At 43.3% G+C, this 16,363-nt stretch overlaps 2 protein-coding genes across 5 annotated transcripts in view; one reads left to right on the plus strand and one right to left on the minus strand.

Annotated features, from left to right (window-relative positions):
• RSPH14 (radial spoke head 14 homolog) overlaps window positions 1-16,363 on the plus strand; it is a 170,385-nt gene that overhangs the window by 89,630 nt on the left and 64,392 nt on the right. The window lies entirely within an intron of this gene.
• The window catches only part of GNAZ (G protein subunit alpha z), a 117,435-nt gene that overhangs the window by 72,004 nt on the left and 29,068 nt on the right, over window positions 1-16,363 (minus strand). For both annotated transcript variants that reach the window (XM_069961206.1, XM_069961205.1), the window contains exon 2: window positions 1,235-2,469. In XM_069961206.1, coding sequence (XP_069817307.1) covers window positions 1,235-1,957 — 723 coding nt within the window. In that variant the 5' untranslated portion in view covers window positions 1,958-2,469. The remainder of the gene's footprint in view (window positions 1-1,234; window positions 2,470-16,363) is intronic.

Here is a 16,363-nt window from a genome sequence, read left to right on the forward strand (position 1 = left end):
GTCTGTTTTTTTCCCAAAGCAACCAATCACAGCTCAGGATTCATTGTACCAGCGCTTGTTAAGATATAAATCCTTAGCTGTGATTGGTTCCTCTGGGTTTCAGGCAGCTTGATAAATCTAAGCCACAGATCTCATGTTATCCATTAAAAAGGATTGGCGGCAGAGATAAAAGGCTGCAGAATCACATGTTCTGAACTTGGGCATGGCACATAGAAATTGATTAAGGGTAAGGACCAGTTTCCAGTGAAACCCCACCCAAAATAGGAATTTTATCAATTTAGTGTACATTAATATAGGCTTTTTTTGGTGGTGGTGGTGGTGGGGGGCTTTTTATCCAATGTTTTTCCATTGCAAGTCAGGTTATTCTCTCATCATTAAGTGGATTTTTATTGATGAATTAAGGGAAAAAACACTATAAAGAACAGGCCAACATGCATTTTTGATCCGTCATTTTAAAGAGACAGCCACTTTTTCCATATAAGTGACAGCACGTTCCTGTAATGGGAGCAGTGAGCTTTTTGTATCGACCACTTTGTGCCACTGTGCAATCCTTTATGGCAGGCATGTCGAACCTTTGGCCCTCCAGCTGTTGCAAAACTACAGTTCCCATCATGCCTGGACAGCCAAAGCTAAAGTGGCTGTCCAGGCATGATGGGAATTGTAGTTTTGCAACAGCTGGAGGGCCGAAGTTCCCCATCCCTGCTTTATGGCATTAGTATACTTGACATGCACTCAAAGATACAGACTATACGGTTCATAGACCAAGCAAACCAGAGAAGCAGTGCTGCATCAAAACTAGGGTCATTACTCCTTGAAATACTCTGTGTACATAAATGGCAGCCTCAGAGCTGACATCGCAAGGTGCGCTGCTGTACTTTTTACCACTGGACACTGCACATCATCCATACGTTTTATTGCAGTTAATGGGATTTCTTCTACCTTTTTTGTGTTTGTTTCTCCATTCATTTTAACCACAGCGTTGCAATTTTGAATCAAAGCCGTTTCCAAAAAGGAACAAAATTATCGGTACTGCCTGTGGGACTGGTGTACACCTGATAGACTGGTCTATAATAGAGTGGTGTATCATGGTTCACAGAAATTAATAGACTGGTTGGTCTCTGATATCTAGACCCAAGGTCTGCATTGACATATGTGTTTCAGAACCATTTCTTGAAGTTTACTCTTGAGCCTAGCATCAAATATGTACAATCCTCTCTGGACTTTCATTACTTACTGTTTGGTTGTCTTCATAAAGCTTCAAGTCATATCCACTGAGTTCCACACAGAATATTATGGCTGTCACCCCCTCAAAGCAGTGAATCCACTTCTTTCTTTCGGACCGTTGACCTCCAACATCAACCATCTTGAATGTCAGCTCCTTGAAGGTGAACTTGTTCTCTACAATGCCTGTGGTCATGTCTCGAGAACGCAAGATGTCTTCTACAGTGGGGATGTACTCGACAGCTGCTATCCTTTCAAGATCGTTTAGGTAATAGGCAGCATTATCTTCTAGATGATACTCATTGGAGCGGGAGAAGCACTCTTGCACACCTGAGTCTGCCCATAGTCGCTTCATTACTCCCAGCAGTTCCGAAGTAATTTCGCCCTTACTTTCTGCCGGGCCAGTCAAAGCAAACAGCTGGACTGCATCGTATGCTCGGTCAGGGTTGTGAAACTCAATCTTCAAAGTAGCAAGCGCCCTTATGATGCGAGTGAGGGAGTCAATGGCGTTATAAATGATGAGAGGCTTATATTCTTTACATGCTTCCAGATTGAACCCACCACTATGGATAATTTTCATCTGCTTCACAATGGTGCTTTTACCAGAATTGCTGGTCCCCAGCAGCAGAAGTTTGATTTCTCGACGTTGGCGCTGACTTTCGGAGCGCAGGTGCCTATCGATCCTGCGCGAGCGCCTTGCTGCCTCTTTCTCCTCCGCACTCTGCCGACATCCCATGGTAGGTGGTTGCCAGAGGTGGAAATTTCCCCCCCTTCTCTCACTTTAACCTTCCTCTCTGTCTGACAGATAGTTTGTCCTTCAGCCTTGTGCCAATAATAACAATCAAACAGGATAAGCGTCACCCCTAACAAGTGTGTAACACCAAGAACCAACACAACCTGGTGCAGATGGCCCCCTCAGCAGATGTCATGGCACTCCCCTTCCCTTGAGGTAGAAGTGGCACATTCCTTCTTTTAATAAAAGAACCCTTCCTGCCTCCTCGGAGTGACCATATCCATCATACACCCTTTTCTCTTCTGCATAATGATTTCACTTCCTTGTGTCCACAGGTACGGAGCAGCCTACTCATCTGCTTCTGCCTCACTTGCCTTTTTAATTGTATTTTCTGGTTACCATGGTGATCCCCGTCTGCACAGCGAGAGATTTGTGTGGCCAGCCTCTTGTCTATTCCACTGGCCTTTTTGATGTTTTTTTTCTTTCTTGGTCCTCTATCTGCCAGTGATCTGTACCTGTTAAATACAAAGAAAGGTTAATATGGAATGGCTTGGCACAATACTAGGTCTGCAGTCATAAAGCATGATACTATTAGGCTATGTTCACACACTGTCTTTTTTAGTTTTTAGTTTAGTTAGTTTTTAGTGTTATTTTTTTAGTCTTCAATAATTTTCATTGAAGTCTGAGGGTAGGTTCACACTACGGAACCCGAGCGGAGAATTTCCGACGGATTCCGTAGCTCGTACCCGTTCACGGCCGCGTGCCTCTCCGTCCGTGCCATAGACAACATTCTATGCAAGCGCGGATTCCGCATTCCGCTGAAAGAATTGACACGGAAATTCTCCGCTCGGGTTCCGTAGTGTGAACCTACCGTAAGGAAGCAATGGCTGTCAGTTCACACAATGCATAGAATAACGTTATTTTAAGTTGTTCACAGAGTTTTTTTTATTGGCCGTCCTTTCACCATATTTTTGACAATCTGTTTTGGTGCCAAAAAGCTGCAATTTTATGCAAATGAGTTGCCATTTGCATAAAACAGCTATGTTTTGGTGGCAAAATTACGGCTGTCCAAATAAACAGCCGCAAAACGGCCAAAAAAAAGACATTGAGGGACATTTACTAAGGAGTCTAATTTGTGTGACTCTTCTAATGGGGATTGGTGGATATTTTGTTCCAATATCTTGTGACTGATCTATGAAAATGTAGCACTGCCATAGTGACTGTGCAGTAAAAAGTTGCAAAAAAAACAAAAATTGCACAAGCATATTCACCAGGTACTGACCAGATGTAAGCCTGCACCTGTTTGTGCAACTTTTTTAAAAAGTCTTAAATGATAAATTGGGCGCTAATACCGGATTATGCGAACTATTTGGTGAATACTCAAAATAGGCAGATTAAAAAAAACACTGCATCTAAAAAATATTCCCCCGTCAAATATTGGTTCATAAAAAGAACTTAAACTAAAAAATCCACTTATTCAACAAAAAATGCAAAAAGGTGCAAATCTCTTAATAAATTCCCCCCATTGTGTGAACATAGCCTCAATGGACCCTTAAAAATAACCACACCCGAAAGGGTATCGAACACGGCCACCATTCAACCTAAAGCGACGGCCACAAAAGGGTGTTAAATAACAGACGTTATTTTGAATACCAAATAAAGGTCGTTGAAAATCGTCGCGTGTTTTATAAGGGATCCAGTCGTGGTTATTTTATCCATGGCTGCAGGATTACTGAGCATCTTTAGCATACGGCTTCTAAAGTGTGACAACTGGTTGTGAGTCACTAAATGTACACTGCACTCCACAAGATAAGACGTCTCGCTGCGTCTTAAATATGGCTCTTGCTAGAGAAGACGTCTGATCCGGTACAATTCAGTCCCTCGAAATGATGAATATTGGTTCAAAATGGAAACTGTTACTAATCTGTCATATGCTTGGAAATTACTCATCGCTCCCAGTGTGTGAGCATATGACATACAGACAGATACGTGCAAAAAAGAAAAGAGAAAAGCTTTACAGTGATTCCTGCCAGGGTAGAGCCGAAACCTCTCCGAATATTAGGTGAAGGAAACTCCATAGTCGTTGGTTTGTATTCTATTCTCTAGTCACATAACATTTGCTGACCTTCCTTCTTGATATAGATCACCCCAGTATCATATTAAGGTTACTAGAACAATGGATATTTTACATGTGAAGTAAGCATTGATCTCTAACTGAAGAATATTACGTAAATAGTAAGGGTTATTGATTAATAGGTGAGACAATAGAATGGATGCCACTCCCCAAGGGTCATATTATGTCATAGGATCAATATCAGCAGGGGCCTGGAAAAAAAAAAGACAGATGTGTTTCTTCATGTCAGGCGAAACATGGCAGCTTCATCATCCAGCCACAGGCTTGGACATGTTCTTTATACACGTCATGCCTTTTCAAACATGTAATATGTCTAAATATAAATGTATATAAGAATACTTTTTAACCCAGGAAAATCTTCTCAAAAGTCAGGGGTCGTCTTACATGCCGGATGTCGTCTTATAGGGCAGCTGCTGAAAAACGTTGGAACTGGACTTGAGAATCTGCGGTCCCCGCATATGGTGGGGGGAGCTCAAAGACGGTAGAGTGGCACTGTGCCCAGAAAAACACACCTCTTTCACCTGTCTGGCCCACCCTTGTATTCTACCGGTATTACTGTACCTACTTCTTTAATTCTCAGATCTCACTGCTATCTAAAATTTTCTATAAATTTTTATTTGGTGTGCATTGGAAGAGGGGTAGTCTTATACCAGGATTATATTCCAAACTACATTTTCACTGAAAGTTGGGGGTCGTCTTATACACCCAATCGTCTTATACACCGGTAAATACGGTATATATTATTAATATCTTATCGAAATGCATACACGCTTTGTATGGATCCATCAATTTCTATAACAATACATATCAGTAGATATCATGGGCATCAATAAAACACAATAAGGCTTTGTCATCAGGGGTCAAAAAAAACCTTTTCTGGTTCGGTACTGCCATGCTGCTCAGTTGTTGGATATTTAGGGCGTAATTTGCTCCCATATGCCGGGACTCTGTAAACTGTGGGCAGCATGTGAAAGGGTAGCTCTGAAGTTCGACTTCAGTGTGTAACTACATGGAAGTACGTTATTGAATTTACTTTTTGCACAGTTTCCCACCTCCCATTGAAATCAATGGAAGTGAAGCTTTTAAAGGGGTTGTCTGGCCTTAAAGAGGATGTACCACCAGGTACATCCTCTTTAACCTGAAGCCACGGATCGAACAGTGCCGGCACGGGGGAAGCCAGTGCCGCGGTCTGTTTTCCGGACCGAGGCCCGGTTCCGTGCACATCGCCGTTCTATGCACCGGAACCGGCCGGTGCTCAAGCACTGGAGGTAGGCCGGCTCCATTCATTCTAAGGGAGCCGCGTTATGGAGGGAATTCCCTCCCACTGGGGGCGGGCCGGCCTACCTCCAGTGCTTGAGCACCGGCCGGTTCCGGTGCATAGAACGGCGCGGTGCACGGGAACCGGGCCTCGGTCCGGAGAACGGACCGCGGCACCGTCTTCCCCATGCCGGCGCCGTTCGATCCATGGCTTCAGGTTAAAGAGGATGTACCTGGTGGTACATCCTCTTTAAGCATTTTTTAATATATTGCTGCTGGTACGTATAAAACAATAAACATCCTATGCTTACCTGTCCGCCCTCCCCCGGTGTCCGCTTGTGGTGTTGTTGGTGTCCCCCACTGACTGCAGAGCCTCCACTTGCGAGACAAACTCACCTCGGGAGTGATAGCCTGCTCAGCCAATCACTGGCAGCAGGGCTGTCTCATCTCAGTCAGTGATTGGCTGAGCAGGCTGTCACTCCTAAAACAAGTCGGTCTCAGAAGTGAAGGCTCTAGTGACACTGAGGGGGTGCAGAGAGATAGGTATAGCATGTCTATTTTATATGCAATAGCAGCAGTATGCTAACAATGCTTAACGCCAGAGAACCCCTTTAAAGCTGACTCGGAATGGTTTATGACACAGAAATCACCACAAATTCATGGCCAATAATTACAATAAAGTGAAAGAAACACCTCCTTGCTTACATGGTGAGAGTGTCCAGAAGTGAGGATGAAGAAGTAGGTTCAGCAACAAGGTCTTCTCCAATCCAGAAAGGTCTTCTCTTGCATAAAAATCCATACGTCACAACCAACCTGTTTTGGGTACGCTGTCATGGTCATGAAACGCATTGGTTGTGACATATGGATTGTGTGGGTTCATACAATAAAAGACCTTTTAGATAGGGGAACATCTTGTTGCTGAACTTTCTTCTTGATTCTTTGCCAAAAATTATATTGTTATAAACCATGTGAATATGCCCTTAGACAACAAACTGTGAAATTCGTGCCACCTTTCTTTTGGGTTGCATGCCAGTGTAGGGCGTACATACCATAGTTACAAACTATGCAGCTGCTATGAGGAACATGGAAAAAGGCAACAGAAAGCAAGAGATAAACACTAGGCCTCTTTGTCCTGTAAGGTGAACAAACATACCATATAGGATGCCCGTATCGATATAGGCCCTCCTAACGTCTATGTATGTGACTGATGCCAATAATAACACTGGTTCACTTTGTACCTAGTATCTAGTTCAGATGCGGATCCCTCCAGTGATAATAAACATATAAGAGCTTTGCTGTGGACTAAAGTCCACATAGAAACAGCAATAAAACATGGAAACAAAATTTTTTTTTCTACAGGTAGACTTGGGTGTGTGGGTGCATGGCACAAAACCTTTACTCGTCCATAGCAGTGCAAACTACTTTACCATGCTCACAGTAGTTACAGTTAATAAGGTTGAAAAAAAGACAAGAGTCCAACCTATAACTAGAGATGAGCGAACCTCGAGCTCGCTTTGCTTCGTCCAAACCTGAACACTCCGCATTTGATTACCGGTGGCTGAAGAAGTTGGATGCAGCCCTAGGGAATCCTGGAAAACATGATCACAGCCTATGGCTGTATTCATGTTTTCCAGGCAGCCTTAGGGCTGCATCTAATTTCTTCAGCCACCGGTAGTCAAATGCAGAGTGGTTAGGTTTGGACGAAGCAAAGCGAGCTCGTGGTTTGCTCAACCTTACTTATAATCCTACTGTGTTAATCCAGAGGAAGGCAAAAATCCACCACAAGGCAGATTCCAGTAGCCCCATCTCAGGGAGGAAAATTCCTTCCAGACTCCAACATCAGTGTCCTATCATGAAACCTAATTTATATAAAGACTGGGTCCACTCTATGTTTTTGCAATCCATTTTTTTTCATCCATTTTTACATGGAAGGATACATTTGTGTGCATCTGTTTTGATCGTTTTTTCCATTGACTTCCATTATATAAAAAAAAGGTTTAAAACGCATCTGTTTTTTTTAATGTACACAAAAACGTAGCTGACTTTATTTTTGTGTACATAAAAAAAAACAGATGCATTTTGATCCTTTTTTTTTATAATAGAAGTCAAAGAAAAAATAGATCAAAATGGATGCCCACAAATGCATCCGTTTCTCCATCCATTTTTTGCAAAAACAGATGGAAAAAACAGAAAACGCAAAAAAGTAGCTTTAGGTTGGGTTCACACTGAGCTTTTGCAGTCCGTTTAAATGATCTGTTTTATGGGGGGAAATGGATGCAAATGTGGTTGCATCCCCTTGGATCGATTTTTCCATTGATTTCCATTATAAAAACACACAGAACATGGTGGACCACATTTTTCTGTCCATTAAAAGTAACCATTTAAGAATCAATGAAGCACATAGCATTTTTTTATTTTTCTCCTTTCATAAAATCTGCCCATATGTGTTGTTATCTCTCAGCTCGGTGCAATCCCACGCCCTGCAGTCTGCTATTCAATTCTCACTTCTACTAGACGCCAGTAAACGCTCCTGTCATCATCACTGGCCTTCTCTAGATGATGATTTCCTCATCTACCTTTTATGTGTGGCCAAAGTAAATACGAGAGAGAACTACCGGTCTGAGATTCCAGAGATTATTGTTCGGCTTCCAGTAGACGTCTACCCATAGATCTCACTGCAGAAAACTGATGCAATAAGCCATTCACACGGTCAGATTCACCTTCACACTAACACACACTCATGCTTGTTCCCAAAAGTGCATACTGGAAAGCGATGGCCTGATTTCAAGGTCAACAGGACTGGAGCCCAGAGATGTCTGTAATAAAGGATGATGTCAAACTATACAGATGTAGATAGAGCAGTAACGTTCCTTGGCAAATTTCAGGACTATGGTTTGCCATTTGTTGGCCCATGACCATATTCCTGTGTTGTCACTAACCAACCACGATGACCTAGATTTTTCAAAGACTGTTATGGTTTTGCACTTCTTATCAACCATCCCCTGCGCATGGAGGTGATTTTCTGTAGCGCTCTTTGAATTATCTAATAGACAGTGGGGGTGTATTCATCTGGTGCTGACCGTTGCAGGCGTCAAAGATAATGCATTTGGCCCTTCTCCAGCTTCCAATCAAGTTGTGCCAGCTTCCTCAAAAACATGTTCCACTACAACCAGAAGGTTTGCAACATGGCTTTGTGCTTGTAATAAAAAATACGTTTTTTTGTCAGAATACATGACAGATATTCACTGGGTTTTGGGTAAATCGCTAATACACATACACAGTATACATATATATATTATATATTATAATGGCTGATATAAGGTTTGTAGCTTTTTGAAGATTTCTTTTTATTTTATTCTAAGACTAAGTTCGCTACATTTTTTAAATCCGTTTTTTGCACACAAAAAAAAAAACGAATGGAAAAACGGAGGCATTTGTGTGAATCTGTTTTTATCCGTTTTTCCATTGATTTTCATTATTTAAAAAAAAAAACAAACGATTAAAACACATCGGGCCACATGTATCATCCGGCGTACGGATGATTTTCGGCGGAAAGTGCCGATTTGCGTATTTTTTTATTCGCAAATGGCCGATTTGCGAATAAAATATTCGCAAATCAGCACTTTCCGCCGAGTACGCCAGGGGGGCGGAAAGGGAGCGTGTAGTGGGCGGAACGGAGGGCGCGGACTCAGAGTCCGCGCGATTTACCATCCGTTCCGCCCAAATGTACGCCGAAAACCTACTCCAGTCCTCAGCTGGCGTAGGTTTTCGGCGGTGCGCACCGGCGCGCACGGGATTTATGTAGAGGCAGTCCGCCTCTACATAAATCTCCGTAGCGCCGGAGCTGCGGGGGCATGTATAAGTCCGGCGTAAAAAACGCCGGACTTAATAAATGCCACCCATCCTTTTTTAACGTACACAAAAATGTAGCTGACGCAGCTGCTATTTTTGTGTACATTTAAAAAAAAGGATGCGTTTTGATCTGTTTTTTTTAAATAATGGAAGTCAATGGAAAAGCGGATCAAAACGGATGCACACAAATACATCTGTTTTTTCATCCGTGTTTTGCAAAAACGTAGTGTGAGCCGAGTTGTAAGAAAAATATGAAGTTTATATGAGAACATCCTCTTACAATAGAATACATTCACAGGTTAAACAAAAAAAATGCTCCTGTTTCCTAATGTACAATTGCTAGGACCACTTCACGTATCAGCATGCTTTTGAAGAAGACCCAGAGCAAGCAGACAAGGATGGAAAGAGTATACACATATTGAGAGTTTCTATCTGAATATAGGACTCCAGTTATGTAGTGTAACAGTGGGTCACATCTTCAGACCCTCAAATTGTCATTCCCGTGGGCTAAGTTTTGCCTGCTCTGTTACCTTATTGGGCTATGTTCACACTTTTCTTTTTAATAATGTCCGTTATTGCTGAATTATAATTGACGTCAATGGAATGCAGTGAAGGCAAAGGAATGATGTCCGCCCAATACAGTTGGGGGATTTAACAGGACCGGTGTACGAGGTACACCGGTCTTAAATTAGGCCCCTCCCCTTATCCCAGATTTACTAAGAGGCGTGAATCCAGCCGACCAGGCGCCCGAACCTGCGTCCTGCTTCCAGCAGGTGTAGATTTGGATCATGATTTACGCCTGAGAGCCTCCTCCATAAATCATGATTAATGAAGCTCGTGGAGAGGCCACGCCTCCTACCCGCCTTGCCGCCCCTTAGTGTATTAAATAGCAGGCGTTGTTTGCTTGGATGGCAAATTAATGGTCATGACAACTATTTACAGATATTTTTTTTATCACCATTCTTTAACCGTCTATACTACTAAATTCAATGGACCTTCAAAAAAGAACCACCTGAACTGAGTAATGTACCAACAGCCATCATTGTAATGACCGGCGCCCAAAACGCAAAATGACTGACGGACGACATTTTCAGACAAAAAATGGACACATAGAAAAAACTTAATGTTAAAGGGGATGCTCAAGCGTGGGGGCCCTCAGCGGTGGGTCCCGCATCACGGCGCTCCTGTGCCCGGTTCCCGACCGCTTCCGGGTGTCTGACGCTGCACGAGACGCTACGTCTCAGGGTCGCTCAGCCACTCTGTGAAGGAGGCGGGATCCGTTTGAAGTTAGCTCGGATCCCGCCTCCTTCACTGAGTGGCTGAGCGGCCCTGATACGTAGCGTCTCGGGCGGCGTCAGACACCAGAAAGTGGCCGTGAACCGGGCACCGTGATGCGGGACACGCCGTTGGAACCGGGGAGGTAAGTGGACGTCTTTTATTTCAGCCACCTCCTCCCCGGTCCCCCCAAAAAAGTGCCCCCACGCTGGAGCACCCCTTTAACATAGCCTTATAGTAACCAAGAGCATCCATAGGAGCCACACTGTATTTTGGCAGCCAGTATTTTGCAACCAAAACCAGAAGTGGACTGAAAACACAGAAAGGCTATGGTCACACACTGTTGAAATTTTGTGGATGGCCGCCATTTAATTGCAAATAATTGCTGTTATTTTAAAACAATGACTGTTATTTGCCATTGAATTTCAACATTGTGTGAACAGAGCCTTTCTGTGTTTTCAATCCACTCCTGGTTTTGGTTGCAAAATACTGAGCAAAAATACTATGTGATAACATAGCCTTAGTGTGTACCAATATTTGCTGGTATTTTAAAACAACGGCTGTTGTATTGAAATAATGGCCGTTATTTACTGTTATATGGCAGCCATCCACTCAATTTTAACATTGTGTGGACAGAGCCTTTCTGTGTTTTCAATCCACTCCTGGTTTTGGTTGCAATATGAGGACCACAATACTGACTGAAATATACGTAGTGTGAACCCAGCCTCATACTGTAACAGGTTACTTATTGTGCTGTTTCTTCAGGTGGTGAGTAAAGGAGGCCGTACACATAAGCAATCATCATCCAAACCTGTAAATCTCATCAGAACCCGCCAAGCATATAGAGTTGCCCAGTTGTCCCATCGTTACCCTGATTGTAGATGTCATGGTAAAGAACTGCCTAGTTAGTTGGAATTTAAAGCGACTCTGTACCCACAATCTGACCCCCCCCCACCAAAAAAAAACCACTTGTACCTTCGGATAGCTGCTTTTAATCCAAGATCTGTCCTGGGGTCCGTTCAGCAGGTGATGCAGTTATTGTCCTAAAAAAAATACTTTTAAATTTGAAGCCAGTGCCAAACGGGAGTATCTGTGCCCTAACTTTGCACCAATCCTCCATCCCTCCTCCCCACCCTTTTCATCATTAGGAATGCCACTGGAACATTTTCTACATGCTGAACACTGCACAGGTCCTCAACGATCCAGCCCATGTGCCGGGCTAAACAGGTGGGGAATAGGAGGCAATCTGCCTGGAGCATTCCTAATGATGAGGAGGGTGGGGAGGAGGGACAGAGAGGTTGTGCAAAGTTAGGGCAGAGATACTCCAGTTTGGCACAGGGCTTCAAGTTTAAAAGTATTTTTTTAGGACAATAACTGCATCACCTGCCGAACGTACCGCAGGACAGATCTTGGATTAAAAGCAGCTATCCGAAGGTACAAGCGGTTTTGGGAGGGCAGATTGTGGGTACACGGTCGCTTTAAAACGCCTGATCTTTCAGTCTTACAGGAGATGAGCCGCCTCCAGAAGTATCTGGCGGCAACTTATTCCCTTCTCCCCATTAAAAACATATGTATACTTGCCTGAGGTGCGGCATTTGATTCTGATGCGGATGCAACCCTAGAGATTCCAGGAAAACATGGAAACATGTTTTCCAGGACTCCCTATGGCAGCATCCAACTTCTGCAGCCTCTGGGAATCAAATACAGGTGGTCCTCGGGTTACAACGGTCTTGAGTTACATCGTTTCGTGGTTACAACGCTTTATTCGACACCTTATTCCGACTTACACGGTATCGACGTAACTCGAATACATGCAGCAGCAGAAGAATACAGTACGATACTATACTGGTACAGTACTCAGTTATGCAGTTCTAGACTGAGGATATTGATAATTATGTAGGGTACTATGTTAGGATAGGCTAAGTGTTTACAGGACAGTACTGTTGTTATGGTACAGTACTGTATGAACATATGATCCGACTTACATTGAAATTCGGTTTACAACGCTGCATAAGAACGGATCACTGGCGTAAGTCGAGGACTACCTGTACTGAGCATTTGGAGACCACTCGGAACACATTCTGGGGGGGATTTATGAAGAGCAGCCTACAAGTAGGCCGGTCTTATATCAGGCCCAGCCCCCTTTTCCCCGACAGGATTCACTAAGAGGCGCACACCTCTTAGTGAATCTGGCCGGCCGGGTGCCCGAACCTGTGCCTGGCGTCCAAAATCTACACCTTCTTCCAAGCAGGTGTAGATTTGGATCATGATTTACGCCTGTGAGCATGGGCCAGGCCTCCTCCTCACCTTGTCATGCCCCTGAGCTCCCCCAGCCCGCCCATCAGGCGAGCGGGGTGTACGGCAGGTGTACGCCAGGCAGAAGGGGCAAATCTGCACCTTCTCTCTAGCGTACACCTTGGGCGTATCATTCATAAATGTCCCCCTCTGTGTATACCTTTTCTCAAGTTAGGGCCAGTTCACACAGTAAACACACAGTAAAAGAAGTAAATTCCACGACGGACATACAGGCTGTCTATGGGAGGGCTAGCGCACCTCCGTTCTTTGTAACTCCAAAGAATTGACAGGTTAATTTTTTGAGCAGAGAGGGGCAGAGAGAGGAGGGGCGGGAGCCCTCCCATAGACAGCCTTTATGACACTGAGGCAGGCAGGATTTCGCGGGGAAGAGTTCTGTCGCGGAATTCCACCTCTTTTACTCCGTGTGAACTGGCCCTTAGATTTCCATAAGATAATTCTGTTATTCTAGTAGGCAAATACCCTTTTGGAGCTGTAAAAAAAAAAGCTATGCACATGGGAGTAGGATATTGTAAATGTAACTCACAAGATATAGGAAGGGCCTGCTAGCAGTAGAACATTCATAAGCAGCTCTCATCTGCTCTTTTACGGCCGGCGTGCAGGATTCCATCTACCCACATAGGAATCTTCTCCCAGAGCTGTGAATCTGGGCTCTCTTCACAAGCAATCCTGGCAACTCTCTTATTTTTGCACAAATGGGAATTTAGCCCTGAAAGCTGATTCTTTATATATTTTTTTTCGTCTTACCATGTTTGGAAGTAAAAAGGGTAAAGCAAAGGCAGACAGTACCTAACATATTCTCCGGCTATAAAACCATATCAAGTTATCATGGCAGACATGCTGATAACATATAACACTAATATTCTCTCAGAACAGATATTGTACAGTTGTACAAAAGGTCCAATACAAGAACAAAAAAATATAAATAATTTAGCTTATCTTTAACCTGTCTGGTGTCCATTTTAAGATATGGCTTTTATCCTGTAAGCACATGTTGTTCCTAGCCCTGACCTTCATCTGTGTCGAAGGATTGCCGTTCTAGTAATGAAATCCTCAAGCAAAACTATTTCTATTCACTGATTTTCCCAATACCACTATTTTGGTGGTACTGGGCTTTAGAAGATTAGACGATGCGATTTTTAACGATAAGCGTTTAACGATAAACAATAGCAAACTAGATTGTTTACCGTTAACCTGAAATCGTTCACCATATTACACAGAACCATAGTTGTTAGTTACAATAGTTACTACGATCGTTCCCTCCATCTGATCCCAGCAAAGGAAGGAACCATTTGGATTTACACTAGACGATTAGCGAACGAATGCGGAATTACAGAAAACAATTAGCGAATGATTAACAATGATTTTAGGGTCAGATCTAAATCAACGATCAATGACACAGGAGCGATTTTTCGATAGTTGCCTGCAATTACACAGAACTATTCTCGTTTAAATTCAAACGATATAACGATTTTCCACACGATAATCATTCCGTGTAATAGGGCCCTTAGTCTTTGTGCATGGGTTTTTTATACTGTTTATACTTTGGGGGACATTTATGAAGCGTCTGCCCGAGGCGTACGCCAGGGAGATGGTGCAGATTCACCCCTTCTACCTGGCGTACGCCTCCCGTATGCCCTGCTCGCCCAATGGGCAGGCTTGAGGGGCTTGGGAGGGTGTGACGAGGTGGAGAGGAGGCGTGGCGTCCTCATGCGCCTCTTAGAAAATCCTGCTGGGGAAAAGGGGGCGGGGCCAGGGCTGTATTAACAGCTGCTGCTGCCCTAGGCACTAAGCCTGAAGACGCCCCATCTTCACGCACCTATTGGCGATGCCAGACCTGACCAATACCACCATACCCCCCACCCCCCCTGGAAAAGACACCAGATTTACTGGCAAGTCTGAATGGAGGAGGGAAACTAAAAAAATAAAAACAAAAAAATTAGTTGTTTCTGACCCCCTGCTCCCTGGTGCTGCCCCCCTGCAAGGTGCTGCCCTAGGCACCGGACCACGGGTGCCTAGTGGTAAATACTGCCCTGGGCGGGGCCTAATATAATCATCCCCCCCTTTGTGTATGTTTTTTTATACTGTGTATACTTTGTGCGTGGGTTTTTATACTGTGTATACTTTGTGCATGTTTCTTTTTCACTGTGTATACTTTGTGTATGGGTTTTTATACTGTTTATACTTTGTGCGTGGGTTTTTATACTGTGTATACTTTGTGCATGGGTTTTTATACTGTGTATACTTTGTGTGTGGGTTTTTATACTGTGTATACTTTGTGTGTGGGTTTTTATACTGTGTATACTTTGTGCATGGGTTTTTATACTGTGTATACTTTGTGTGTGGGTTTTTATACTGTGTATACTTTGTGTGTGGGTTTTTATACTGTGTATACTTTGTGCATGGGTTTTTATACTGTGTATACTTTGTGTGTGGGTTTTTATACTGTGTATACTTTGTGCATGTTTCTTTTTCACTATGTATACTTTGTGTATGGGTTTTTATACTGTGTATACTTTGTGCCTATTTTTTTTTGTTTTTCACTGTGTATACTTTGTGCATGGGTTTTTTAACTGTTGTGCCACAAAAAATTTTATAGCCATGGGTCCCAATAGTGTTTTTTCCTTATTGTCCACAGTACCTTGTTTCCGAGATATAGGGTTTTACTATTTGGTTGACAATTTATACTGTCCCTGAATTGTCAGATACATGGGAACTCACAAAATGGGATGCGAATGCTTGGCTAAGGTGGTGTGAATGAATATGAAGCTGAGGGGGAATTAATCATGATGGGGGGATGATTATCATGTTTCTAATCACACCCCCATAGTCTGGCAGTCACACCCTATATTGCAGTTAAAGGGGTAGTCCACCCAAAAATTTTTTCTTTCAAATCAACTGGTGCCATAAAGTGCCAGAGATTTGTAATTCACTTCTATTAAAAAATCTCAAGTCTTCCAGTACTTATCAGCTGCTGTGTGTCCAGCAGGAAGTGGTGTTTTCTTTCCTGTCTGACACAGTGCTCTCTGTTGCCTCCTCTGTCCATGTCAGGAACTGTCCAAAACAGGAGAAAATCCCCATAGAAAACCTTTCCTGCTGTCCAGACTGGAAATAATACAACTTCCTGTTGGGCATACAGCAGCTGATAAGTACTGGAAGGCTTGAGATTTTTTAATAGAAGTAAATTACAAATCTCTGGCACTTCATGGCAGCAGTTGATTTGAAAGAAATTTTTTTTTGGTGCACTACCCCTTTAAGTTCTAACCCATCTGACTTCTGTGAAAAATCATTTGTCAACCAAATAATAAAACTCAGGAACCAGGGTCATAGCAAGAAAGTAAAAACACAATATATGAAATTTTTTTGGACCGACCACACGTCCTCTATAAAGGAAAATGGAATGTTTGGCTTCAGGCAGGGGGAACATATTAAGGAATCTCTATTAACCCTCTGCCCTTGCAGCGCACATCACTACTCCCTGATTACCGCCAGCCTTCTGGATGTCCTGCTGCTGGAACATCACAACCCGGCTGATGGATTGCCCGCTCAGCCAGTCAGTGATTGGGGCAGGACACTGC

This window comes from Dendropsophus ebraccatus, chromosome 3 (assembly GCF_027789765.1).
Source record: "Dendropsophus ebraccatus isolate aDenEbr1 chromosome 3, aDenEbr1.pat, whole genome shotgun sequence".
NCBI classification, from domain to species: Eukaryota; Metazoa; Chordata; class Amphibia; order Anura; family Hylidae; genus Dendropsophus; species Dendropsophus ebraccatus.